General features: G+C 35.4%; 2 protein-coding genes across 4 annotated transcripts in view; one reads left to right on the top strand and one right to left on the bottom strand.

The window, feature by feature from the left end:
* The window catches only part of Mmut (methylmalonyl-CoA mutase), a 33129-nt gene extending 23135 nt beyond the window's left edge, over positions 1-9994 (bottom strand). Inside the window, exons 1-5 of one of the 2 annotated variants that reach the window (XM_020170651.2) lie at positions 9875-9994; positions 6907-7330; positions 5405-5772; positions 2050-2207; positions 196-367 (exon numbers count right to left, since the gene is read on the bottom strand). In XM_020170651.2, the coding sequence (XP_020026240.1) occupies positions 196-367; positions 2050-2207; positions 5405-5772; positions 6907-7291 (1083 nt within the window). In that variant the 5' untranslated portion in view covers positions 7292-7330; positions 9875-9994. The remainder of the gene's footprint in view (positions 1-195; positions 368-2049; positions 2208-5404; positions 5773-6906; positions 7331-9874) is intronic. The other variant, XM_074081982.1, reaches the window with a different exon arrangement.
* Positions 9995-10097: 103 nt separating this feature from the next.
* Positions 10098-25097, top strand: Cenpq (centromere protein Q). Of its 2 annotated transcripts, XM_074081980.1 has the most exons (9): positions 10098-10218; positions 13029-13133; positions 13907-13961; positions 14938-15058; positions 15611-15679; positions 18740-18869; positions 23289-23408; positions 23900-23977; positions 24588-25097. In XM_074081980.1, exons 2-9 carry the CDS (start codon positions 13035-13037, stop codon positions 24717-24719), a joined length of 804 nt encoding a protein of 267 aa, XP_073938081.1. In that variant the 5' UTR covers positions 10098-10218; positions 13029-13034; the 3' UTR covers positions 24720-25097. The 2 variants fall into 2 exon arrangements, with proteins under 2 accessions (XP_073938081.1, XP_073938082.1); XM_074081981.1 differs by lacking the exon at positions 13907-13961 and having other exon boundaries at positions 10201-10218.
* Positions 25098-25945: the final 848 nt, after the last annotated feature.

Raw genomic sequence — 25945 nt, 5'->3', positions numbered from 1 at the left:
CCACTAGATGGAGCCAACTCTATTTATTCAATATGTAAATACACACCTAAGCATGTTCTATGCTTCATAGTATTTATGATTTTCAAATATTACCAGATAGGTTATTAAGCACAGTTCCTGATTATGCCGTATCACTTAGAAGAAAGCAGTTACTTTAGTTTCTTATTAAATTCCTGCTTTAAATGATGTACATACCTGCTCAGTGAGTGACCAGCCTGACGTCTGACAATGTGCTCGTAGAAGAAGGGATTTAGAGTTTTTAGGCTTAAACATCTTCTCTATTAAGTGAGCCCACAATCTTCTCCCCGCTCTCATCTTTGCTATTTCCATATAAAAGTTCATCCCAATTCCCCAGAAGAAAGATAACCTAAAACAGTAAAGTCCAGAATTTGCTTAAATGTAAAAATATAAAACAGAAAATAAAATTGATTGCATCAAAAATAGAAAAATCAATGTCCAAATTTTAATATCAAACAACTGAATTTGAATTAAAAGCAATGCACATATACTTTAGTAACTGTAAGCCTATCATATAAATGTGCAGTTTAAGCATGCAGCAGTATCCCTCTAGTATCAATAATTATTTACATATATATATACACATATACACATATATGTACATATATAGATCTCTATATGTGTGTATATATATATATATATATATAAAGATCTATATACACACAGATACATATAGTATGTAGAGCAGGGGTTGTCTAAGAAGGGAATAAATTGACAAGCTTGCTTTATTTGGGCAGAGAAAAGGTTTCTTTTTTTGTTTAAAAGAATGATCTATCTTGGCATATTTTTCTCCAATTTGTCCCTAACCTCACTACTTCCTTTTACCTTATATTCTGTATCTGATTTACACATTTATGCTGCTAAACTATCTCTAAAGTTACAAAGGTTACTTTAAGATGAACCTTAAGACACCAAAACTTAAAAATTCTTGATATATACATGGAAGAAGTTCTTAACACAGCAGTTCTCAAGTATTTTGGTCCCAGGATCTTTCTTCATTCTTAAAAAGTGCTAAAGATACTAAAGAATGTTTTTTATTTGAATAGCATTGTTATTTAACAATAATAAACCTAAACATATGTAACACTTCTATGAAAAATAATTACTCTAATAAAACATTATATTCAAAGAATCACTGTTTTACATTTTTGCAAATCTCCTTAATGTGTGACTGAGAGAAGACAATTGGAGTCTTATCTCCTTCTGCATTTGATTAGTTGCAATGTGGCTTTTGGAAAAGACAACTATAAACTCTTGGGAGAATGAAAATGAAAGAAGCAAGTAAAGTTTTGAAATAATCAGGAAATAGTTTGATCTTGACGACCCTAGGAAGGGTTTCAGCAATCCCAGGACTCCCTAGGCCATATTTTGATGGATACAAAATATCCCTGGGATAAAGGAACATTCACTTTCTCTAAACTCTCTGAAGACAGAGTCACATGTAGCACTTGTCCTGGCAGCATGAAGGAGGGCGCTTGGCTCAGAGCAAGAAGCTTAGTGAGCAATTGCTAAACTGAGTAAACCCCAGACTGATTTTTGACCCCTAAGTTCAAATATTTCACAAACTTTATTTAAATGTTCCCATATTTGGAACATTTAATACAAATTTGTTAACCAGGTGCTTTAAAACAAAATGGTTTATATAGCACTGTGCATCCCAAAACACTGCATTACATAAATAAGTACAGCTGATGAAAACATTTCCAAATTTTCAGATGAAAAAAAATTTTAAAGTATCTTACCCGATGTTTATTTTTAATATTTGTTAAATATGTAAGTTAATTGTGTCCTCTGAATAGCTGTAGATATTATATCCCCCTAATTTATAAAGTATAGACAAATTTAATTCTCATTTTTTATAGTAGAGAGTATTGACTTATTTTCTCATTATCACTCAGAACATAAGACAATCTAAATCTCGCATAAAATTTATATTTACAAATTCATTTTATCATTATATTTTGTTGCGGGGCATAAAATGGCCTATACATTTTCTTAATGCTGAGACCATATTCAGCTTTGTTTACTCACCTGGGTGCAAACTCATCAATCGTTAGGCCAGCTTGGAGTCCAGTTCTACAATACTCTAACCCATCTGCTATGGTATAGGCCAGCTCCAGAATGGCATCAGCACCTGCTTCCTGCATATGGTATCCACTAATTGAAATCGAATTAAATTTTGGCATGTGCTGTATTAAAAAATACAACGGTGGAAAATGTTAAAAGGTAATATTAAACCCATTTTCGAAAACAAGGAGCATGTTTACCTGATGCTCAACTCACGTACCCCTGACAGTTCATAACACTAGCTGAAAACGGTGTTTGCTGTACTCTAATTTAAATGGCTGGTCCATGAACTAACATCAAGATTACTTCTGGTAGAAAGAATATGCCCTTATCATATTTTAGGGCTAACCAAAAGAAGACATCTTTAATTCCAAACCAATATTCTGTCCTTATTAGAGTTCATAAGACGTTATAACTTTTCTTTAATCTGCAAAAGACACATAAATTTATATTTACTAATTATTTTCTTAATTAAATGAAGGCATCAACTTGAGTAAGTATAGAGTCAAAAGAAGAAAAGATCCTTAGTGCTATATTTTGAAACAAAACCATACAATGCATGCCTTAAAATCAAATTTGATTCAGTATTGTACTTAATGCTTAATCCCAAGTAGGGTCTTTGTACACAATCACTAAGAAAGCCAGGCATCCCCGGTGGCTCACACCTGTAATCCTAAGGGAGACAGAGATTCAGAGGATCATGGTTTAAGGCCAGCCCAGACAAACAGTTCATGAGACCCCCATCTCTAAAATGACCAGAGCAAAATGAATTGAAGCTGTGATTCAAAAGGTAGAGTGCCTACTTTGTAAGCACAAAACCGAGTTCAAACCCCAGTCCCAACAACAAATACATATAATAATGCATTCTACTATTTTCCTAAAATTTCATGTTAGGTATAATACATAATTGCATACATGTTAGGTAGAGTACATTTATATACAGTCATAATTACATACATTATTATATCCAAGTTAACTAAACAGAAAATAATAAAAACTAAATCAAAGAATCTTAGTACAGTGGCTACAAACATGGGCTCTGTCGTCAGAGAACTCAAACTCTAGCTATGTCACTTCAGTGGCTCAGGCTATAGACAAATTTCCCAACCTAACTATTCACTGGTTTCCTAAACTACAAAGTAGAGATAATAATTGCACCTTCCTTATGGAATTGTGTTAGGACTGAATTAAATGATTCATTTAAAACACTTAGTGTTACTCCAGTATATAGTAAGCACTCAAAAAAAGTTGTCATTGTTAATGTATGACATGGATTAAGTAGTCCATATATTTGTACACCATACATTTGTATCTAAAATACAGCTATGTATTTTACATTTGAAAACTAGAATTCTATTTGCAACTAACTAATATCTCATTAAAATGTTCTATCACAAAAACAACAAGGGGATGAAATCACATGGAATTGAGACTAATGATGTATATTTGTAATTTACATACAAGAAGCAAAGAAAAGGTGCTTCTCTATGCAAAGGAGTTTACTGGCAGAATTTAAAAAAATAGAGATATAAGAATACTAGAATTATTACTCAACCTTAAAAAGGATGACAATTCTGACACACACTATAACATAGATAAACCTTTAAGATACTATGTTAAATGAAATAAACCAGTCACAAAAAGACAAATGCTGGTAATGATTCCATTTATATGAGGTACCTAGAGTTAAAATCATAGAGATAGCAAATAGAATGATGGTTTCCAAGAGCTTGGGGGAGGAGTGAATAGTGACTTGTTGTATAACAGCTATGTAGAGATTGAGTTTTACATGATGAAAGGTCTGAAGACAGACGGTGAGGGCTACACGACAAAGTGAAAGTATTTACTACCACTGAACTATACACTTAAAACTGATTAAGATACACGAAGGATTATGTAAATCAATTTTGAACTTTTAGATGACATTAGCATATTTTACAAGGTGAAATACTCAAGTATGTAACAGGAGAGACTTATACTAGCTACTCCAGCAATTATTCTTCACTTTCTTCCTTTATCTGCTGAATCAAAAATTCAGAGTGGCAAAGTATAAGCCCAACATTTCCAATCTTCTCTTACTATTATATGTGTTCAATGAGGTACAAGTCAAGTTTAGCATACTCCTTCTGGAAGTTCACTTTAAGTGAGATGAGCTGGGTTCCTCTCCCTCTGACCCAGACCTGGCCCACTTCCTTCCTCCCTTATGGTGAGCTGACACACTAACAACAGAGGACAAACAAAACAAAAGGAACCTGGAACTCTAATGAATGTGGAGCTTCCATACCTGCAAGCACCTGACAGCATATCTTCTGACTTCTTAAGATGAAAGAGAAATGAGTGTATTTAGTTTAAGCTACTGCTATTTGTGTGTTAGCAATAAACACACACCTCCTGTGTATATGGTCCTGAAATTTAAAAAGGTGATGGAAGTATACAATTATATGAAATACAATTCACTTGGGCAGATGCAACACATGAAAAAAAATATTTCCAAGAATAAAAACTAAATATCAAAGAGTGTAGGTAGAGCTCTGAGATAACAGTAATTACAATGGGTGAGTAAGATTAAAAAAAAGGTAGGATTAAAGACAAAGATAAAAAGTTTTGATGGAGAACAGAATTTCCCTTTGTCATTAAATTGTATAACTTTAAGGTAGAGAAGGAGGAGAGGATTGCTAGCAAAAAGCAAAATGTAAATAATGGGGGAAATATATATATATATATATATATAGTTTATTTATATTTATATATTTATATGTATTTACACATATATACACATAAATATATATGCATATTTTGTATATATGTGTAAAGAAAAATGAAAAAAGAAGGAAGGTGTTCTCCTGGGGAGGAATTGCTGCTTCTTTAAGAACCCTGGGGAATCTTCTTCTCCCACTACTCTGGTAGAGAAATGTGAGGGAACTCTTTGAGGTTGCAGATGCAAGTTGTATCTTCCAATTCAACTGTTAGCAAAAATAAAATTGATATTCTGATCCCCATCTATATTGACACCAATGTCTCCTTTAACTTCATCTGAATTATGCAGAGAAATAAAGAAATATAAATTGTGAGACTTCCCTGATTCTAACCATTATCAGACAATTAAAAACAGAGAAAATATAGCAAATGTATATTGCCCAGGTAATGACAGACAATAAAATTGGTACATTAAAGACAAAAACCTAAGAACTAACAGTAAAACACCCTGACTATATTAAAACTATTACTCAGACTCAATTATTAAATTCAAGATAGGTTACAGAATTTTGTAGAAATTCCTACATTTGAATGACAGAAAACCTAAAATAATAAAGTATACCTTTGCTGTATATTGGAAGATGTCTGCAATAATTTTCATGGATGGTTCTGGAGGAAAAATGTAAGTGTTTCTGACCATGAACTCCTTTAATATATCATTTTGAATTGTCCCAGTAAGTTTTTCTTTAGGTACGCCTTGCTCTTCTCCAGTTACTATAAAAGTTGCAAGAACTGGAATAACTGCTCCATTCATGGTCATGGAAACTGACATTTTTTCTAAAGGAATTCCATCAAAAAGAATTTTGGTATCTTCCACAGTGTCAATTGCAACTCCAGCCATTCCAACATCACCACGAACTCGAGGGTTGTCTGAATCATAACCACGATGTGTTGCCAAGTCAAAGGCAACTGATAATCCCTGCTGACCAGCTAAATATGTAAAGAAAAATAACATAAGATTAAAGAGTCTGGCAGCAAACTGTTTAATTTCAACATTGCTGAAAGCATTGGCCTATTTCATCATAGTATATTTATATAAAATTTTTATGTTCATATATTTGACAAGAAATTTAAGTAGATACTTCACTTCCTATGTCAGCTGTTTCCAATATGGTAAAATGGCACAAATTTAATTCCAGGTCTCACTATTAGAAAGAACAGAAAGAACACAATATCTCACTTATCTCTTATCTCATGTCTATCTGAAGATTTGTTGCCTAAGCTCAAGCACCAAATTATTTTTTTCTCAAAAGTTTTTGATTAAAGTATTTCTAAAATTCATGAAAAGATCTGGCTGTTCATATATAGTTCATATAATTTTGCATTTGTATGCTCACTTTTTTGTTATTTATCTAACATGGTCATAACAGGACAACTTGGCTATTTAAATATTCTAGAAACAGAATATTTAATATGTGATAAAACATCCCTCCACCCCCACCATGTTTTAATTACACTGGGTTTGAACCCAGCTACTTGAGCATGCTAGGCAAGGGCTCTACCATGGAGCTACAACTCCAGTTTCCAGCCAACATTTCTAAACATCTAAAATGGTCTATGCTAAATGGAGGTTCAGTCCTCCACGGGCAATACAAACTAAGAAATCCTCAGGTTCAGCATTCAAACAATATGATTTTACTATAGATCAGAAAGAAGAAATACTATATACAATCTCCAGAGTGAAATGTCAGATCATTTTTTCGCTTGTTTCTTTCTTTCTTTTGGCTCATTTAAACTATATTCCCCTCCAATTCCTATCTCAACAATATCAGTTGAAAGCTTTTCAAAGGCAATGCCTAGGTCTCTTTTCTTTATACAAATTTACCTAATTCTTTTTACACATTTTAGAAAACGTATGGGTTACTTCCAAGTATTCTGTACTATTTATCTGACTCACTTATCTTTTTGAGCACAGATGAAAAATAACCACTTTTTATAGTATAGTCTTTATAAAATTATAAAGTGAATAATGTCTTTAAGAGCTAAACCACCTTCCCCTCAAAAAAAAGGAAAGATTAGGAGTTACAGGTCCCATCATAAACATGTCTCAATTTAAAGCCTTACCCTTAATATTGTCCTTATAGAATTTGTTGCTTTCTTCCACAGTACTAAAGCCTGCATACTGGCGGATGGTCCAGGGCCTATAGGTATACATGGTGGGATATGGCCCACGTGTGAACGGCTTCACTCCTGGAAGCTCTTCAGCTAAGTCCTTAGTATCTGCCCTGGAATATAAGGGCTTTATAGAGATCCCTTCTGGGGTTCGCCATATTAGATCTTCTGGGTTTTTGCCTTTCAGCTGCTTTTTGGCCAGTGCAGCCCATTCTGGATGAAGTGGTTGTTTCTGGTGTAGAAGTCGTTGCCAAATAAGCCTAGAGCCTGATAATTGTTTCAGCTGCTTCAGGTAATTGGGTGAAAGTAAAAAAAGGTGATTTTTAATCCTCAACATGGTGAAGCATGGAAATAACCAAAGGGAACAGGAACTGACCTAGAAAAAGAAAAAACACATTCAGAAGAGAGGAAAAATGGGAGCCATTGGTGAGAAAGGAAAAAAGAAGAGGGTATATTAGTTTGGTTTCATTTTTTTCCCTTTGCTGCTTCCTGAACCTGATATTTTATAACACTGGCCCCTCTTCTCCACAATTACTGCTGCTTTAATTCCAAGCTTAGTTTATCTTATTCACTAGTCTTACCCCCTCTAATCTAACCCCAGCTCCCTCTAATCTACACACTGACACCAAGGCAAATCTAAGTCAAACTCCCCACAAAACTTTTCAAAGGCTCTGCATCATTCGAAAATCATTCATTTCATTTAAAATTCATTTATTTAACACTGACTTCTTATTTAACAAAACAAGCAGGAATCCAAAGCCTCCATGACATGGTCTCTGTTTGCCCATCAAACTCATTCCTGCCTTTGTACATTACACATTTTGTATTTTAGAAATACTGAATATCTACTGTTTGCTGCAGACACCAAAGATTTTGAATTTGCTCTTGCTCTTTCTTCTGCCTAGAAAATTGTTCTTTTTTAGATAATTCAGCTAAGGCCTTATCTCCAATATATAAGATTTCTATTCTAGGCACATAGAAGGTTCCAAACACTTAACCATTTTGTTTTATACTAATAAGGCAATAAGTAAAATGTGTTTAAAATTCAATTTCCTATATCATTTCTTAACTATCAATTTAGTGAATAATTTTAAAAAGTACTATCCAACATTTATTATGGAATGATGAAACAACAAACCCCTGGTGGAAGTATCAACTGGAAGTATTAACTATTTTTACTATATTTACATACACATATACATATACATTTATAAATATACATATATACAGATATATACCTATATATATCTATACACATGTATATGCATCTATAGATATATATAGGTATATAGAGAGAGATATCTATATGTCTATATATAAAATGAATCACCATTTCCACTGAGGAACATATGGCCTACAAATGGTAGAATTTTGTGTAGCTATTAAATATATTTGAGAAACAGACAAAAATAATAATTGGTGCTAATAAGAGCTGTTGCTTATGGTAGCTAGTACAGAAAGGGAAACATTTAGAATGATGGTCTTGATCTGAACACATATGTGTTACGTTGTAGAAATTTATAAACTGCATTGTGATGTGTGTACTCTCTGTAAGTATATAACACATAAATAAAAAGTTACAACTATGCTATGCATAGTTTTGAAATACAAGGAGACAGGTTCAAAATGGTGAAAGAATCAGGATACATCCTTGTAAATAAAATACACTTAATGAGGCAAAAAGTGTATAGAAAAAAGTCTAAACAGAAATACAACCAAAGCAATTTCCATTATTTTTTAGGCCATTATGATTTTTATTAAGTCCATGGTGTCCTTGTCCGTTGTACTTTTTTCCAAACTATCCTTACATTTACTAATTAAGAGATGAGTGGGAAAAATAATGAAGTTACAACTGAACCATTTCTGTATTGATAATATAAAAGGCAATTTGAAAACTGAGGAAATTTGAAAGCTGACCAATGACAGGAAGTATCAGACCCGTTTCACCCTGACGAAACTTTCCTCAGCCTGGAAAAATGACAGGAAAGAGTCCTTTATAACAGGGACTTCCTGAAAATCAAACTTAAAATTGGGGAATGCTGGAAACAGAGAGTATAACTACTGATGTTGGCAAAGGATTTCTGAAAATTTTCTGAAAGATGCATCAAGAGAGGCTTGGAAGATTCAAAGACGTAACATACAAAGGAAATATGCTACCGGCGATAAGACTGAGTAAAAAAGCATAAAGCCCATCCCCACATGTCAAAAAAAATCTAAAACAAATTTTAAACCAAATAACTTTCAAGTTTACAGTTTACATGTGGTCCCATATTGTCATGTCACCAAAGGCTAGCCACCTCGTGATCAACCAATTTGGACTGTAGATGCCAACACAGGGCACGCAAATTAATATAAGTGCAAATGGTCTGTAGATAAAGCCAAAAAAGAAGCAAACAAACAAAAAAACCAGTATGCTGGGAGAAAATCATCAACTGCTTTAAACTTCACATGCATACATTATCCAGGGCTTCAAGCTTCTGAAAGACCACTGTCTTTCTAGGCAAAACCGAGAACAAGTTAGCAGCTGACACCTTTAGTTCCGTCTGCACCCGTGTTTCCTAGTCCATCTCTCGCTCCTACCCGTCCACTTTCCGTCCCACCGCCTCCTGCACAGCAGGGCCGAAGGTGGAAGAGAGGGGGCTCCGCAATCGTGCAAGAAACGACTATGCCCACGGGTGCTTGGGTGGACAGAGGTGCTAAGCGCACCTTCTTTACCGGGGAACCGGAGAAGCCTAAGGACCTAGCCGAAGGCGGGAAGTCGGTCAAGGTGAAGCGAGAGGAGAATGGGCTCCTGACATAGTGGGGAGGCAAAGACGGAAGGACAGGTAAAAACAAGGAAAGGAAGAGAAGAGAAATGAGTCAGAAAACTACGGAGAGATCTGACAGCCTGACGAGCCCCGAGGCGCAGAGTCGTACTCACTGGCAGGCCAGCTCGCACCTAGCTGTGGGAGAGCGCGGCTGGACCTGGAACCCAGCAAGACGCTCCTCCGACGCCTACATAGCCGGATCCGCAACTGAGCAAGCGCAAACCCTAGGCAGCCCAATCAGGGGGCGCAGGCCGACACCGCCCTCCTCCCAGCCAATCAAATAGCACTCTTGAGGGCGCGCGGTTATGGCGTAGCCTCAGCGCCATAAGCCCGCCTCCTGCTACCAGCGTTTCCGGCTTTCTTCCCGCCTACTGCCGCTCTCCCGGATTTTGATTGTTTGGGCGCGAATTGTTGCGATCGCGACCTCCTAAAGAGAGCGGCGGAGAATCGTTGACCCGTAAGTCTTGAAAGCGCTTCACCTGCCGGGTGGGTCCAGGTTAGGGGATTTGGTTTTGCAGCCAGCGCGTTTGTGACAAACTCCGTGGTTTGTATTTACAACTAAAAGCCTCGCTGAATGTTTCCCAACACGCCCGTTTCTTTCGAGTTGTCCCCGGTTTTTGCTGGTGTTTCTTCCTTCTGACTGAAATTGGAAAAAGTAATTCAAACCGGTAATTTCTCTGGATACTGTGTCTTCTCGCACTTGCCAGTGACAGAGAGGCACTCGAGTCTTCCTGCAGCGCACTGCACATAATAATTGTTTTTATATCGCTCTCTTCCTGCCCGCTTTGAGTTACGGCATTTCGTTTTTCTAGAAACAGCAACCATCACAACAGTGATCGAAATGGTGGCTTTTTGTGTTTTTATTGATTTCTTACTGTGTCCCAAGAGCTGTTCTGGGTACCTTCTATGTTCGGTTTTAAGTCATCTAGCTTGGCAAACGCCTTTGGTGTTGGGACGGTTATTAGCCCGTTTTCCCGCTGGGGAGATCCAGTGAATTTCCCTGTGCGAAGCCTAACTAGAGAGGTGACAGGGCCAGCGTTTGAAGCCCGGGCGGTTTGTCCCCATCCTCGGCTTGCTCTGAACCACCGTGCCAGGGCTCTCCGCCTGGAGCAGTTTTGCCCCAAGGTACATGTGACAGTGTCCGGAAGCGACCTTGGTTGTCATTCCTTGGGAGTGGGAGGATTCCAGCACCTGGTGAGTAGGGTCCAGGAATGGACCTCAGCACACAGGTCAGCCTCTCCCAGCAAAGCACGATTGTCCCATCCAAGATGTTAACAGGGCTGAGGTCGAGAAACTTCTGCACTATGGTCTATTAGCTGCAAGTAGGTTTCTTGAAATCAGTACTTCCCAAAATTGGGGCAAAGGACCAATCTTGGTTTTTTATTTTGTCTTTGTTTTTCTGATCAGTCACAACCGATGCCTTTGTAAAATACAATGTAAAAGTTATTAGTCAAGTCACAGACTGTACACTATCAACAGTGTATGTAATGTAAACTGTGAATTTGGGTGATGTGTTTCAGTATAGGTACATCAATTGCAGCAGTTATTCCACTTAGGTTTGGGATGTTGATTGTCCAGGAGATTGGAGTGGGTGGCGATGGACAGTGAGCCTATGGGAACTCTTATACTTTCCACTCACATTTACTAGAAACCCAAAGCTGATCTGAAAAAGTCTATTTTAATTATTACTAGAAAACGACATTGACAAAATAAGACCATAAAATTATTTTGTCAAAATACATAAAATTATTTTGTCAAATTGCCATAGAATCTTCTTTATTCTCAATTTCTATACTTTAGAGGATTGTATCAATTTGTGAATCAGATTCAGAATAGCACTGAATTGTTATTGAATAAAGACTATTAAAAGAAAATGATTAATAGCATTTAACTGTCAAATATGAGCTCACAGACTTTTTAGAGAAAAATGTAGTAGAGTGGTTAGGAAGACTGTGGGAAGAAGATGGCTCAAAACCTGAGAGGGTGGACAGAGCTAGGGAAGAGAACAGCTTAGAAAGAGAATACAGTGTATGCACTGGAGGAAAAATTGCTCAGTGTGTTCAAGAAATCCAATCCTGCTAGAAAGGAGAATTCAACTAAGGAGTAGTATGAGAGAAGTACAGAAAGCTAAGCTGGGCTAGACTGTTGAGGGCTACAAATATCAAGGTGAAGAGTTTGGATGTTATAGGAAAGGTATTGAAATAGATATTTTAATCACTTACTTTGTCCCAAAATTTGGGATTGGGAAGAACTTAGCTGAGCTAGCTCGTGTTTTTTCCATGCAGTGCCGGCTGTAGCACACTGGCTTAGGTACATGTCCCAGACTGGCAAGTAGGTGCCTATATTGTCTGGGAACTTAGATAGGGCTTTTACTTGGGGTTGTAGTTCCTCTCTTTGTTGGCCTTTCCATATGGTGGTGGCTGGGTTCCAAGAGGAAGTACTTCCAAGCAAAAGAAGTAGAAGCTGCCAGTCTTTCATATTAAGGCCAGTAAACTGGAACAGAGTCACTTCTACCACCTTCTACACTCAGACCTCTGCAGAATCTGCGAAGATGTAAGAAAAGGTGACATAGACTCTACCTCTCATTAACTACTGCTGAGAAGGAATTTATACTATTTTTAATCTAAAATTTCAGCCCTTGCTTGCACTCTCACCTGGACACTGTTTTTTGGTGAATACCATGAACTGCTTTACACGGCAGCTCTTCTAGAAGTCCACATATGAAGCATTCTCATATGGATGGGTTTTGAAGTAGCAAAAGGCTTTATTGAGGGAATTAGGTATTTTAGGAATGGAACACAGAATAGAATAGAGACTGCATGAAGAGTTACCAGACACTGAATAATGATAAATCCATTACTTAAAATAAGAAAGTTCTATTCTTTGAACTGATCTTATCTGTGACCACTTTACGTTTCTGTTTTCTGGAGTTTAAAACATGGAGATAATGTTATTGTATGGAGAGTATAAAGAGAGATCCAAAAACATCTTAAATGATTTTTAAAGTCATAAAATGGAAGCTATTTCAAGAAATAAAATTATACTTAATATTCTTATACTGATAAGAGCCAGAGTTTTTAAAAATCGTTTAAGTGTTTTAAAAACATATAATACTTTCCCCAAACTTTTAAGATTTTTTTAAGAGAAAGGAAAATTTGGAAGAATTATAGCCTTTTTCACAACACATTGCACAAGGCATTATCATTTTTCTGTGTTCTTTTCATCCTCATAAATTGTTTTATACATCATTACAATTGTACTTTTTAGATCAAGATGCCTGGTAAAGCAAATGCTTCCAAGAAAAAGTCTCAACAGTTAAAAAGAAACTCAAAAACAAAAGTTGGTGAGGAAGTGGAGTTATCAGAGAAAAAGGTAATGAGAATTTCAAGCCTATCATTTAGAATTCTTTGATTAGAAATGCTGGGTATTCTAAAAAAGCAGTATGTAAAGACTAAAGGTCAGTTTTGCTATAAATTATAGTAATTTTTATCATAATCTGTGACTTTTATCCCAGATTTATAACATGATTTAAAAGTTTTCAGATAAAAAATTGTTTACTTCAGTTTCTAAAAATAAGTATTAGCCTTAGAATTCTTTGAGGTGGAGAGGATCTCTGGGGTATTGCTAAGGTGTTGAAATAGAAAGGTTAGGAGAGACATGTACAGATTCTTGTCACATTCATATGTTAAAAGACAGGAGATTCTGTCAGCTGATGGAAGAGATTTATATTAACAGAGAAAACAGTTTGGGAAGAATTAACTTCCTCCTTAATTTTCCCTTCCCTTTATAAAAGAATAAGTTGATCAAAACCTTTTTCTAGGCTTCATTCTGTTCATTAGGCAGTGCCTATATTTGTCTCACAGGTAAAATCTGTAGCACTATTTCATAGCAAAGTGAGTAGTGATTTATTTAAAACACTTTTGACACTGAATAAAAATCTGTTGTTACCACCATTATCCAGGAATTGCCTTAATAGATTCTCTGCCTGTAATAAGTGTGCACCATTCTGCAGAAATGGCAATGCACTTTTTTTTCTATCAGAAGGTACATGGATACTCTTTGAAATACATGAAAAAAAAATCTATTGCAAAAGTGATTTTTTTAATCTGATGTTTAATTCTATATGGATATGTTTTTCCCTCTAGATTAGAAACAAAGCAAAAAGAAATAAAATTCACTCAAAGCATTTGTCTTCTGAAGGTATTTCAAATCTATATCTGTTTAATGTATGTCTTTCTCAAGTTATTTATATTTATGAAAAAAATTTAACATATTGTTTATAAATTTGCCAGAATAAAAATGTAGAAATAAACAGCCACATTCACATTTTTGTAAAAAATGGTTTCTGTTTCAGTCAACTGAAATTTTACTTAACACACCTCTAACAAAATACTATGGATACTTAAATGCCACTAAGTTAATAGAAAATATCAAGATGTCCCACAATCTGAATTATTAGTGAACTATGATATAAAAAAAGAACTGGCTTATTTTTCTTCCAGACAAATATGCTTTCTGTTCTGATATTAATGTGTAGATTAGCTTGGAATCATTATTAATTAAATGGTAATTTAATATTAGTAAATTATTTTAGAATAGTCATTTCTTTTAGTCAGTGTTTTGTCATGAAAGGATTCCCTACCTCTCATCTGAGACCAGGTTCTGAGGACACAGTACTTTTTCCTTTAGTAATGCTCTTCATAACTGTAAAATTACAGTTTAATATCCTTTCTCAGTAATCTTTAAGGGATCCAATTCTAAACCTCCTTTGTTTTATCCCTTATAAGTAAAACAGTACCAACAGCATAAGCAATACTGAATGTCTGCCTGTGTTCCACTTGCCATCCAGTATATAGTAGAAATAGTGTCCTAGTCTTCTCACGGAAGCTGTTGTGGAATTCAAGTCATTTCTGAGAACCCAACTTTAATAAATATAGCTTGATTGATTTAAAATAATTTGGATTTGTATTACAGTACCATTTAATAGTATTTCAGTTAGCATAAAAATGGGCAACAAGTTCGTCTTCAACATCTGGCCTGTTATAGAAGTGCAGTAAAAAGTGAGTTAAATGGTTTATGCAGCTTTATGATAGTTTATTCTCAGAGGGCCATTCACTTTTTAAGTAAAAGCATGTAAGTTTCTGGTTTAATCGGTCTCTTCTATCACTAACAACAGGACAAATGGAACATATTAATCTAAAACAGATAAAGATAGCATCCAACAAGAGAAAAACCTGGCAACCCCTTTCAAAGAATATCAGAGCCCATTTACAAACTATGATGGAACCAGTAATAATGTGAGTGTAAATATTTCCCCTTTCATTCTTTTGGTTCCCACTTACGTGTTGCCCATAGACATTTTTCTAAATATTAGTATATATTTTAAAGTCATAAGTATTTCCTATTTCAGAAAAAGATATATTTAATGTCTTGTGGTGGCAATAGCCTTCAGCAAAAAAACTCTTTATTAGTTTTAGGAACTTGGGATTCCATTAGATAAAAATCAGTGGAATTGATTGTGTTGCCTAGTCTCCTATCTATAAAAATTTTAACTTGTTCTGTCAATAAGTATTCTTCAGGAAGAAGCTGAGTTCAGCTTAATGCTTTATGAAAGGTACCATGTTATAAGAGACACTGAACTGCATCAGGACAGCCAGGCATTTAAATTATTACAATAAAGTATGACTTAAAAAAAAGTTTCATTTAAAATATATTTGACAGAAGAGAAAGTGATTGATTCTGCCTACCTAGTAAGGAGGAACACTTGAAGGAATTCAGCAGGGAAAAAACACATTGTATTTATAATTTGTGTTTCAAATTTATCTTTACTCAATCTCTTTTTTCCCTAGAACAATTTTAAGCAACAGCAGTAAAGAAAAAGAACAAATTCAATACCATCTCAACTCATTGAAGAAAAGGTAATGTAATTATGCAACTGAAAATTATTTAATTATAATTTTTAAGAAATCTTACTCCTATATTGCCAAAAACTAGATGTTTATAGGATATAAGTTTTTTTTTAAGTAAGTTAACAGTTAGGAAATAATATATTTTATCTTCCCTAAACTGTTGCATATGTTACCAAAGTTTCAGAAAATTTATTAAAAAAAAAAAAAATCAGAAAATTACAAAACCCTTACTGTTACATTTCACTGTTTTGTGTTTTTGAAAAGTACCCTTTAAACATTAACTCCTTCAAGGTTCATTTTTAGATATTGGATGTTAATCATTAACAACTTTGTCTGCATAATGTCTGTCCTATCACTATTACTTATCCTTACAGGTTCCTTCACTTTATATTGTGTTTCATTATTTATGTAAGCACAGGTGTAATGTGCCAAGGTATTATTTCACTTCATCTTAGCAAGTCATTAATGGAGGTTCCTTTTCAAGTGTTCTTAAAGCCCCACCACGGCCCATGATTTTCAGTGATTACTTTTCTGTAATACTGACATGACTTTTTCTTTTCATAAAAGAATGTTTTATATCTCAGATTCATGTTTGCCAAGAAATGTTTGTGGCCTAATATTTTATTTGCAGGAAGTCCTTTGAGTACAAATTCTACCTGCTTTTTCTTTTAAGTATAATCCTTAACCCAGGGTAGCAAAATAGAAAGAGTGTGATGGAATAGGATATGGTAGATGAGGGTGGAAGTTTGTTGAGAGCAGCGGACAGATTAAAATAGTACTAGAAACAGGCTTATAAAATGCTTAGAGGTGTGACAGCCTGATATTAAAGAACACAAAGACCATAAATAAGCTAATACAAATATAATAAAAATGTAGTCGAATAGACTTTTTCTTAATATAGGCCAAATAGTAGTATTTAGTTTATGAATGAGCATAGTGTAGTACAGAGTAGTTGCTGTCATAGTGATCACCCTGGGTTTTTAGAAAACACTAAGTTATATTCAGCAAGTAGACATATGTCTCTTCATCATGTAGCAACTGAGGAGATACATGAAGACTTGCCTATTTTCTCATTTTGGCTTTCACAGCTCATTTTCTTTATATTATTCTACCTATTCAAGAGTGCAGCATTAGGATTCATGTGATCCTAATTGGAACACTAAATAAATTTTTTTGTAGCAGTATTTCTTGAAGTATTTGAAACTCTGAATAAAAGGGATCAGTGATGAAGTAAGTGTGGCATATTCATTGCATATGAGAAGCACTATAAAGTCTATTTCATATCTCAGGCACTAGAAAGCATCTCCCAAATTGATGTTTACCACAAGAACTCATTTTCATATGTTAGTCTCACCTCTGCTTTACTCTGCATATGGGCTTCATTCTTTTAAGTTTGTTCTCATAGATAAAGTCTATAGACATAGGCAGCTCCCTGTATGTACGTATCTTTTCAGCCTTGTGAAGAAAGAGGAAAAAGAAAACTTGTCCTTTTATCTTCAGTTAGAAAATTTTGGAAGATGGTCTCTTAGCTTAGGTAATGTACTGACCCTTGAACTGATTATGTGGCAAGAGTTCCCGTGGGTATGATTGATATAAACTGAGCTGTATGTCTACCCTTATTATTAGACAGAAAAGCCACTCTAGTTTCTAGAGAAAACTTCTTATAGAAACAGTGTTATAAATGGTGGTTAATGGTTGTTAATATACTAGTATATATTCAAAATCTACTTTAATAAGAGTTTATAAGACTCTTAGAAACCAAATCACTAGAATAGTTAATTGACCCTTTCACATAATTAATTTAATAAATTTCGGAGGAAACCTATGAGTAGAATCTTTATGCTAATTAGAACGCTAAACCTTAGTCCTCTTAAAATTTCTACAGATAAGTTGCTTTTGCTTGTTGTGATAGACTAATGATGATGTTCTGGACAATGGGAGTTTGTCTTAATAGGTTAATGAGAATTACAATTTGTAATGTTTATGATGCCAACTTTTTTTTTTCCTTACAAAAACTAAGATTTTGAACATGGTCTCAGAAAGATAAATCTTGTTCAGATTCCTTCAAATCTTAAGGACAATTTGAGTATCCGTAATCTAAAATGTTTGGGAGCAGAAGTATTTGGGATATTGGATTTTATTTAGACTTGGGGATATTTATATTTATACAATGAGGAATCTTCTAAATGGGACCCAAGTCTGAATACAAAATTCATTTGCTTGTCATATGTACTTATCTATAGAGCCTGGATTAATTTCATATGACATTTTAAGTACTTTTGTGCATGAATCAAAAGTTTAATGACGTGGAATTTTCCTTGTGGTTTCATGTCGGCACCCAAAAGTTTCAGATTTTGGAGAATTTTAGATTTCAGATTTTTAGATTAAGAGTAGAACTTTTTAGAATTCACAGGTAGAAGCAACCACATTTAGTTTCTCCTCCTTGATTTGTTCCTCATAGAATTCATGAACCAAATCTGAGAAAGCTGTTTCACTCTACTGGAAGTGAGATAGAAACAGATCAGTTTCTGCTAGTGATCTAATCAACCATTATTGGAGGAGGATTTTTTATTTAATGTCACATACCATTCATATTGACAGTACTTTAGAGCAAAAGACTTTAATCTTAGTGTCATTTGCCTTAAACTCTGTGGAGCTTCATTCTCTGTAAGCATTTAGATTAACTAATGTGGAAGTTCCCCTTTATTGGTTGCATTCTTTAAGACTGAGACTTGGGATTCAGCATCATAGTTAAGATTCTAAACTAGTGTTCTATCTTACCTAACAGTGCACAATCAGTGGTAAATTTATGTAGAATAGAAAATGTTCTTTTAGTAAACAGCCGCATCTCCCATAGATTGAGATGAAGCTAATGAATTAAAAAGTTAAGTGATAGTTTGTCAGTTCTGTTTTGGGGAGGACCTCCTACTATAGTTAGCCACTGTTAATGAAAGAATGTTGTAGCCCTTACGAATATGAGGGCAGGAACAAAATGAAAACTATTCTGAAACAAAAGTAATATTAATCGTACTCAAAAATAAGGTAATCATGTTTTATTCTGTTCTTAAGATTGCTACAACAGTGTGAAACTCTGAAAGTCCCTCCCAGAAAGCTGAACAGTTTAGCTAATGTGTCAAATCTACTGAACATGGAACGAGCACAGGCCAGAGCTAATGAAGAAGGTTTGACATTATTGCAGGTATGAAATTTGAACAAGGAATTCATAATTAGAGAGAGGAGAGGAAAAGAGTCCAGTCATCATGATATTCTTCCAGTAATAAATAATAGATCTTAGACCAGTTTTCTCACTATTTTTTTTTTTTAATAAAAGCAAAACTTTGCCTGAGCTTTGAGCTTCCAAAGTTGGGCTGTTTTAATACATTTGTGGTAAAGTAGTAAAGACGTAGCCTTGTTTTTTTATTAGACTATCTTAACTGAACTGTCCTAATATTTTTAATTATCAAGTCTTAGAAACTCATCATTGAATGCTATACAGTTCCAAAATGTATTAGTTCCATTCTGTATATGACAAGATTTTTCTTGCGATTGTTAAACACTGTATAACTAATGGCATTGTGGACTTTATGTCTAAACACTTCATAGTTATATCTCTTAGTCCTTACAATGAGTTGGTTAAAGAGTCTAACATTAGTTATCCTTCCGCATTTTCCAAATCTGGAAAAAAGTACATGCTTGTAACTGAGCCTTAAACAAACTGTTTAAAAGTTGAGATGCTAATCCTCATTATTTTGATTTCAGAACATGATTCTTTTTTATCTTTTTTTTTTTTTTTTTTTTTTGGTGATACTGGAATTATTCAGGGCTTCAAGCTTGCTATGTAGGTACTCTGTCTCCTGAGCCATGCCTCTAGCCCTTTCTGCTCTGGTGAATTTTGAGATAGGGTGTAGCTTTTCACCTAGACCAGCCTGGACAGCAGTGCTCCTATCTTAACTTCCCACAGGGTCTGGAGTGACAGGTTCACACTACGACACCAAGCTTTTTTCCATTGAGATGGGGGTCTTACAAACTTTTTGCCCAGGCTGGACTGGAACACAGTCCTCCCTATCTCAGCTTCCCAAGTAGCTAGGATTATACCCAGTCAGAGCATAATTTTTAATCATTATGCTATATTGCATCCTAATAGAAAATACATTAGTGTTACAATTAACTTTAAGTTTTTAGTTAATATCTGAACAGCTATGAAAATTAATTATCAATTAATTACAAAATGTAAAAGAAATTAAACCACACATCTCTTAGACATTTTAAAGTAGTTTGTAGATGTGTGCTGAAGTCTTTGTTAGCAATTCAGTAAGTGCAGGCTTGTTGTAATTTATGCAAAGAATATATCCCCAAGAATTTCTAGAATTTGAACTCACAAATACTCATTCCAGTTTTTTTCACAGTACTAAGAATAAAGTTGAAGTTATAGTTGACACACATTGTAAATTAGTAAGTTGATCTTTTGGTGGTTGCCCTACTCTGTTCGTAGTGTGATACTGTAATTATCATTCCAATATTGCTACTTTTCAGAGCATCTTTTCAGTACGGGCACTACTCCACAACTTGATAAATGCTTAGCTGGCATCAATACAGGTCATTTAAAAACACATTAGAATTTAATATTGGTGAATGGTGTTTTAACATTTACTATTCAATAAATCAGTTAAAAGTGTCAGTAGCACTAAAGGATAGTGTGATGTTTGTAGTACTGGGAGGTGTTTCTGGTTTAGAGCTAAAGTTGTACAGTGTTACGGAAGCATAAATACAGTCTTGGTTTGCTTGGTAATCCCGCCAGTGGTAATCACTCAGTGGGTACATGAAATAGGTTGTGAACTGTCCATTAGTCCTCTCTTAGTCTTACTTAGAAACATTGCTAGCCAGGGGGCTCATGCCTGTAATCCTTGCTACTCAGGAGGCAGAGATCAGAAGGAACATAGTTCGAGGCCAACCTGGACAAGAAGAATTGAGAAAAAGCAAAGCATACTATTTTGGTGAAGAATATACAGTAGTAATACCCCAAGAAACCCAAAACAATGGAATAAAATAAGTTTTAAAAATTATACTGCAAAAAAAACTTCACCACACTGGAAATTGAACCCAGGGCCTCACACGTTAGACAAGCAGTTTGCCACTGAGCTACATCCAACCCTTTTTATTATGTTTTGAGACAGGAACTTGCTAAGGCTGGTCTCAAACTTGAGATGCTCTGGCCTCAGCCTCCTACGTGTTGGGATTGCAGGTGTGCACAACCAAGCCTTTGCACTGTAATAAAAAAATTTTATTCCTTGCTTTATGTTACTCTACTTCATTCAGTGCTGTGTACATTCCATTTTGGAATGGGTTGAATTGTGGTCTCTAAAAACATACTAAGTCCTGATCTCTTGCAAGCTAAGTGTGACCTTACCTAGAAAATGGTAGATCATATAAAAGATTTCAAAATGAGATCATCCTGGGTTTTCATGGGTAGTTCCTATATCTAATGACAAATATTCTTGTAAGAGGCAAAAGGATATATAGACACAAAGAGAATGTCATGTGAAGTAGGAACTGGAGTGATGAAGCTACATGGAATGATGACAGCTATCAAAGAACTGGAAGAGAAAAGGCAGTCTTCCCCACAGTCTTTAAAGAGTCTTTAGACAGACATAGTAAGATTGTGATTCAAGTTCAGCCTGGGTGAAATAGCTAGTGAGACCCTATCTCAAAATCAAGTCAGGCGTGGTGACCCATGCCTGAAATCCAGGTACATAATAGGCGAAGGTAGGATGATTGCAGTCCAAGGCTGGCCCCAGGCAAAAGGCGAGATTGTACCTGAAAATTTTAAAGCAAAAAGGACTGGGAGCATGGCTGAAGTGTTCGAGCACTTGCATAGAAACTGCAAGTCCCTGAGTTCAAACCCCAGGAGTACCTACCGAAAAAAGGGATGGATGGGGGGAATTCATTGCTTTTTAAAAATATGATAATGAAGGGGCTGGCAGAGTGGCTCAAGTGATAGAGTGCCTGCCTAGAAAGCATGAGGCCCTGAGTTCAAATCCCAGTACTACCAAAAAAATGTGATAATGATATTACGGTCTTATGTATAAGTCTTTAGAGCTACATGCTAAAATATTCATGCTGAAATGGTCAGATATATAGGACTTACTTCAAAGTAGAGCAAGAAGAGGAGAAACAGAGTAAGAGGTGAAATATGATAAGAATTGATAAGTGAAAATAGGTGATGGTATACGAAGGTTCGTAGTAACAGTCTTTCAGTTGCATGTGTTTGAAATAGCCTATGATAACAATTTTTTAAAATCTTTCTTTATGGAATTTATATTCTACTGAGTGGAGCTCATAGTCCCAAAGGCTAAGGCATTGGGGTTAGCACACTGTTCTGTAAAACACCAGGCAATAAATATTTTCCCCTTTCCTCATATGTTGTCTGTGTTGTGTGCTCTTGTTGTGCTGTTAACCATCCTTTAAGAATGTAAGTCATTCTTAGTTCTTGAACTAAGAACGAAGTAGCTCATGGGCAGCTGCTGACCCCTGCAGGTATCCTTTGTTGTTTGTTTTTTGGATTGTTTGCTTGTTTTTTAATGAACATTTAGAAACCATATATTTTTCTTTTTTTTTGGTGGTGCTATGGTTTGAACTCAGGACCTCATGCTTGCTAGGCAGGCATTCTACCACTTGCCACCACTCCACCAGCCCAGTCTTGTGGTATTTTTGAGATAGGGTCTCACAAACTTTACCTGAGATGGCTTTGAATTGAGATACTTCTGATCTCTGCCTCCTTGTGGGTAAGACTACAGGCGCGGGCCACCAGCACCCAGCTAGAAATCTTATATTTCTTGAGGAAAATTACCATAGTTGCCAGTATTTGGAGAATGACATACATATAGCACAGACCAGATTGCTGAGCAGCATTAAGCATTATTCTGTTTATTTTCTCTGCGATGTATTCACTTGTTCTCTAATCCCCAGAGGCTTTGCTGTCATTAAGTAAGACTAGATTTGAAAACAAACAGCTCTTTAGAAACCTGAAAGCTTACCGGTTCCATACTCGGCCTACAACCAGCACATCCCTAATGTTTCTAAACTCATTTCATTCGTTTCTCATTTTCTTTTTTTTTCCCCTAGAAATTATGTGTTCCGTTAATATGGGAAGCTGTCATTCATTGTTTCTATTACTATTCCTGCCCCAGTGCCCAGCAGTGCTTTCTTTTGGCAAGTTAAAGCAATGTTTTAGCTAAAATGAACACGTTAGAGATTTGCTGCTGCTTGAAGTTAGATGCTACATAGGCAGCGCTGCGTGTTTACTGTCCTCAGTCCTTAGGCTCTGCAAAACTCACAGTTGGGTCTTCCAGGATCTCTGATACTAGTAGCTTTGGTAAGTTTTTGGGAACATTCACAGAAATAGAATATATCAATTTATTACAATAAAATTAAAAAATTTTATAATGCATTATTATATTGGCAAACCAAGTTTTTAGGAAATCTGTTTTTTGAAAGAAAAACAAAAATAAATTCAGCATTTTCTTCCACAAGTGTTTTAGTTTATGAGGTGTTATTTATACATAAGATGTTAGGGTTTAGTAATATATTTAAAATACTGAATTTTTTCTTTCTGACTCAGGAAGAGATAGATAAAATAATAGAAAATGCAGAGTTGGTGACTGGAAATATTCAGAGCCTAAAGAATAAAATTCAAATTCTGGCACATGAGGTAGAAGAGGAGGAAGAGAAGATGAAACAGGTAATTATTATAAAATATTTAAATCTTTCCTTTTTGGTGGTGATACTGTGGTTTGAACTCAGGGCCTTGCACTTGCTAGGCAGGTGCTCTACCACTTAAGCCATGCCCCCAACCCTTTTCTTAATAGAGTTTCAGGTTTATACCTAAGCCAGCCCAAACTGTTGATCCTCCTAGTTACACTTCCCACGTAGCTGGGGTGACAGGTGTGCAGCACCACACCCAAATTTTGGGTAGTTTTTGTGTGTGTGTGTGTGTGTGTGTGCATTTTGTTTGTTTGTTTTGGTTGAGATGGGATTTTACAAACTTTTTGCCTGGCCTGAAATGCAGTCCTCCAGATCCACCTCCCAAGTAGGTAGGATTATAGATATGAGCAGTTCCCGGCCTTTATAAAATTTTTAATGCTTAAATTTTACTAAGACAACTTATGAGTATAGTAAGTTGAGCAAAATCAGCCTTTTGAAATCATCTCTAGCTTTTTGTTTCTACTTTAGGTGCTTCAAATAGATAGTAATGGGGTCCTTTGTCTTCCAAAACTTTCTCAGAAAAGTCTCAAAGCCCCCATGCTTCAGGTGAGTATATAAAATCATGTCCTGTTTCTTTCATAAAACAAATCTAATCGTTTCCCATTTGACTGTTTGGAGAACATCTTTCCTTATTGGTTCATGTAGTGATCTCATTCTGGTTAAAAGCTCCATAACATTCCAGTGCATGGATGTACGATAATTATAAATCACGATGGAAATAATTTTCATATTAAAGATAATCCTGGATACACCCTTATCCATATCTACATATTTGTGTAGCTATAATTGCAGGACAGTTTCTGGAAGTAAGTTCTGACAGTTGTTTTTGTTAATGCTTCTAACAGTGACATATAATTCTTTATAAAATAGCCTTGTCATATTTGTAATGGACTCTACACGGGTAATGTATCTTCAGAAGGCCCCAGTAGATACTGTAGTATAAATATTTATTTTCCTACCTATAATCCACCAGTGGTGAGAGGAGCAGAAATGGGGAGGAAAAGGTAAATTTGAAAGATAAATGTCAGTGAGGTGATGATAGTGAAGTTAAAATGGTAAGTTCTTGAGATTATTACAGGATACTGTCTAAATGACAGATATTTGACATTTTTCATAATAAAATTCTTAAAAAATAATTATGCTTTCCTATTCACAGGAAGAAATTTTGACACTAATTCCAAACCAGAATGCTCTTCTAAAGGATTTGGATGTTCTTCACAATTCATCCCAGATGGAGAACATGTCAAGGTTCATTGAAGAAGCCTATAAGAAACTAGATGCCTTGTGAAGAGTTTATTCTGTTTTAAATTGTTCCATATTAATTTCATGTATCTTAATTTGTAAATCTATTAACCTTTGATATTATAAAACTGAAACTTCTGCAGGATGTATTATCCTGTAATGAGCACTTTTAAATGAGCCTATGTAGGTGTATCATTAGCATCTAATGTAGTCCTGAAAACTCTGCTTATAGCAGTTGCTAAATTTATCTTGCCATATTTGCCTAAAACTATGAAGTCAGGAGAGCCATGATCTAATAGATTATAATGGCTGAATGGATGGAGCTTATATAATGGATAGCCCAGAGAACTGTGATGCTGTGGCTTTGTATATGTGAAGTGTTTATGTATAGTACTTAATGAATAAAACATGGTGTTCTCTGTCACTCATTCTTTAGCTTATAGCTTGCATTTTCTGTCTGGTCACCTGAAGCTTCAAATGTCTTCCTTACTCCCTACTCTTTTTATAGATTAGTTAAGATTTCTGGGTGTCATTAACTTTGAAGGTAGCATAAATATTTTATTTCTTTGGCTGGTTAGTGGTTAGATGTCAAATATTTTTACTGTCATCAAAGCACGCTCTTATTAAGAATGCACTTGTATTCCCTTAAAATAAAAACCAACCAAAAACTTGTTTCAGGAAAACTCACCGTATGAGAAATGGAACAATGGTAGAAGGTACTGAGAGACCAGAAAAAGGTGGTAGTTAAATCCAGTGTTGCAAAAAATGGAATTTATCAGAAACTCATGGGCAGAGGTGTATGATACACCTGCCTAGTAATTAATAGGCCTGAATTCAAATACCAGTACAGCTAAAAAAAAGAAATAAGTCTTGTGTGAAATGAAAAGTACGAACTGAAATTTCAGAATTGTATAGTACCCCAGGTGATCACCCAGTGATCAGCAGAGGAAAGGCATACTTTGTATCAACTATGAAAGATGAAATTTATGTATTAAATTCCCAACTGAAAGGTTAGAGAACAAATAAGGTATCAAAGGGAGTCACAAGAAAAGAGATAACTTAAAAATGCTAAAAGAAAAATATGACAGGCTTAGTGGGCTCCAGGGAACCCATGTCCCCCAGGCTCTTTGTGCCTGTTCCTCTTTAGCCTGTTTGTTTGCAGCCCATACACATGGCCACCCAGAATCTACCAGGATCCAGGATCAATGTTAGAGCCTACATCCTGCACTACCCTGGATGGATGCAAGAAGATCCCAGTATATTTCTTGGCTA

The sequence above is a fragment of the Castor canadensis genome, chromosome 8, assembly GCF_047511655.1.
Source record: "Castor canadensis chromosome 8, mCasCan1.hap1v2, whole genome shotgun sequence".
NCBI lineage: Eukaryota > Metazoa > Chordata > Mammalia > Rodentia > Castoridae > Castor > Castor canadensis.
This window is presented reverse-complemented; position numbering and strand designations above follow the sequence as displayed.

Coding starts and splice junctions, on each gene's coding strand:
- Cenpq (XM_074081980.1), top strand. CDS start 13,035: ATGCCTGGTAAAGCAAATGCTTCCAAGAAAAAGTCTCAACAGTTAAAA. Junction 13,962..14,937: donor AAAGCATTTGTCTTCTGAAG/GTATTTCAAATC, acceptor CACTAACAACAG/GACAAATGGAACATATTAAT. Junction 15,059..15,610: donor ATGATGGAACCAGTAATAAT/GTGAGTGTAAAT, acceptor TTTTTTCCCTAG/AACAATTTTAAGCAACAGCA.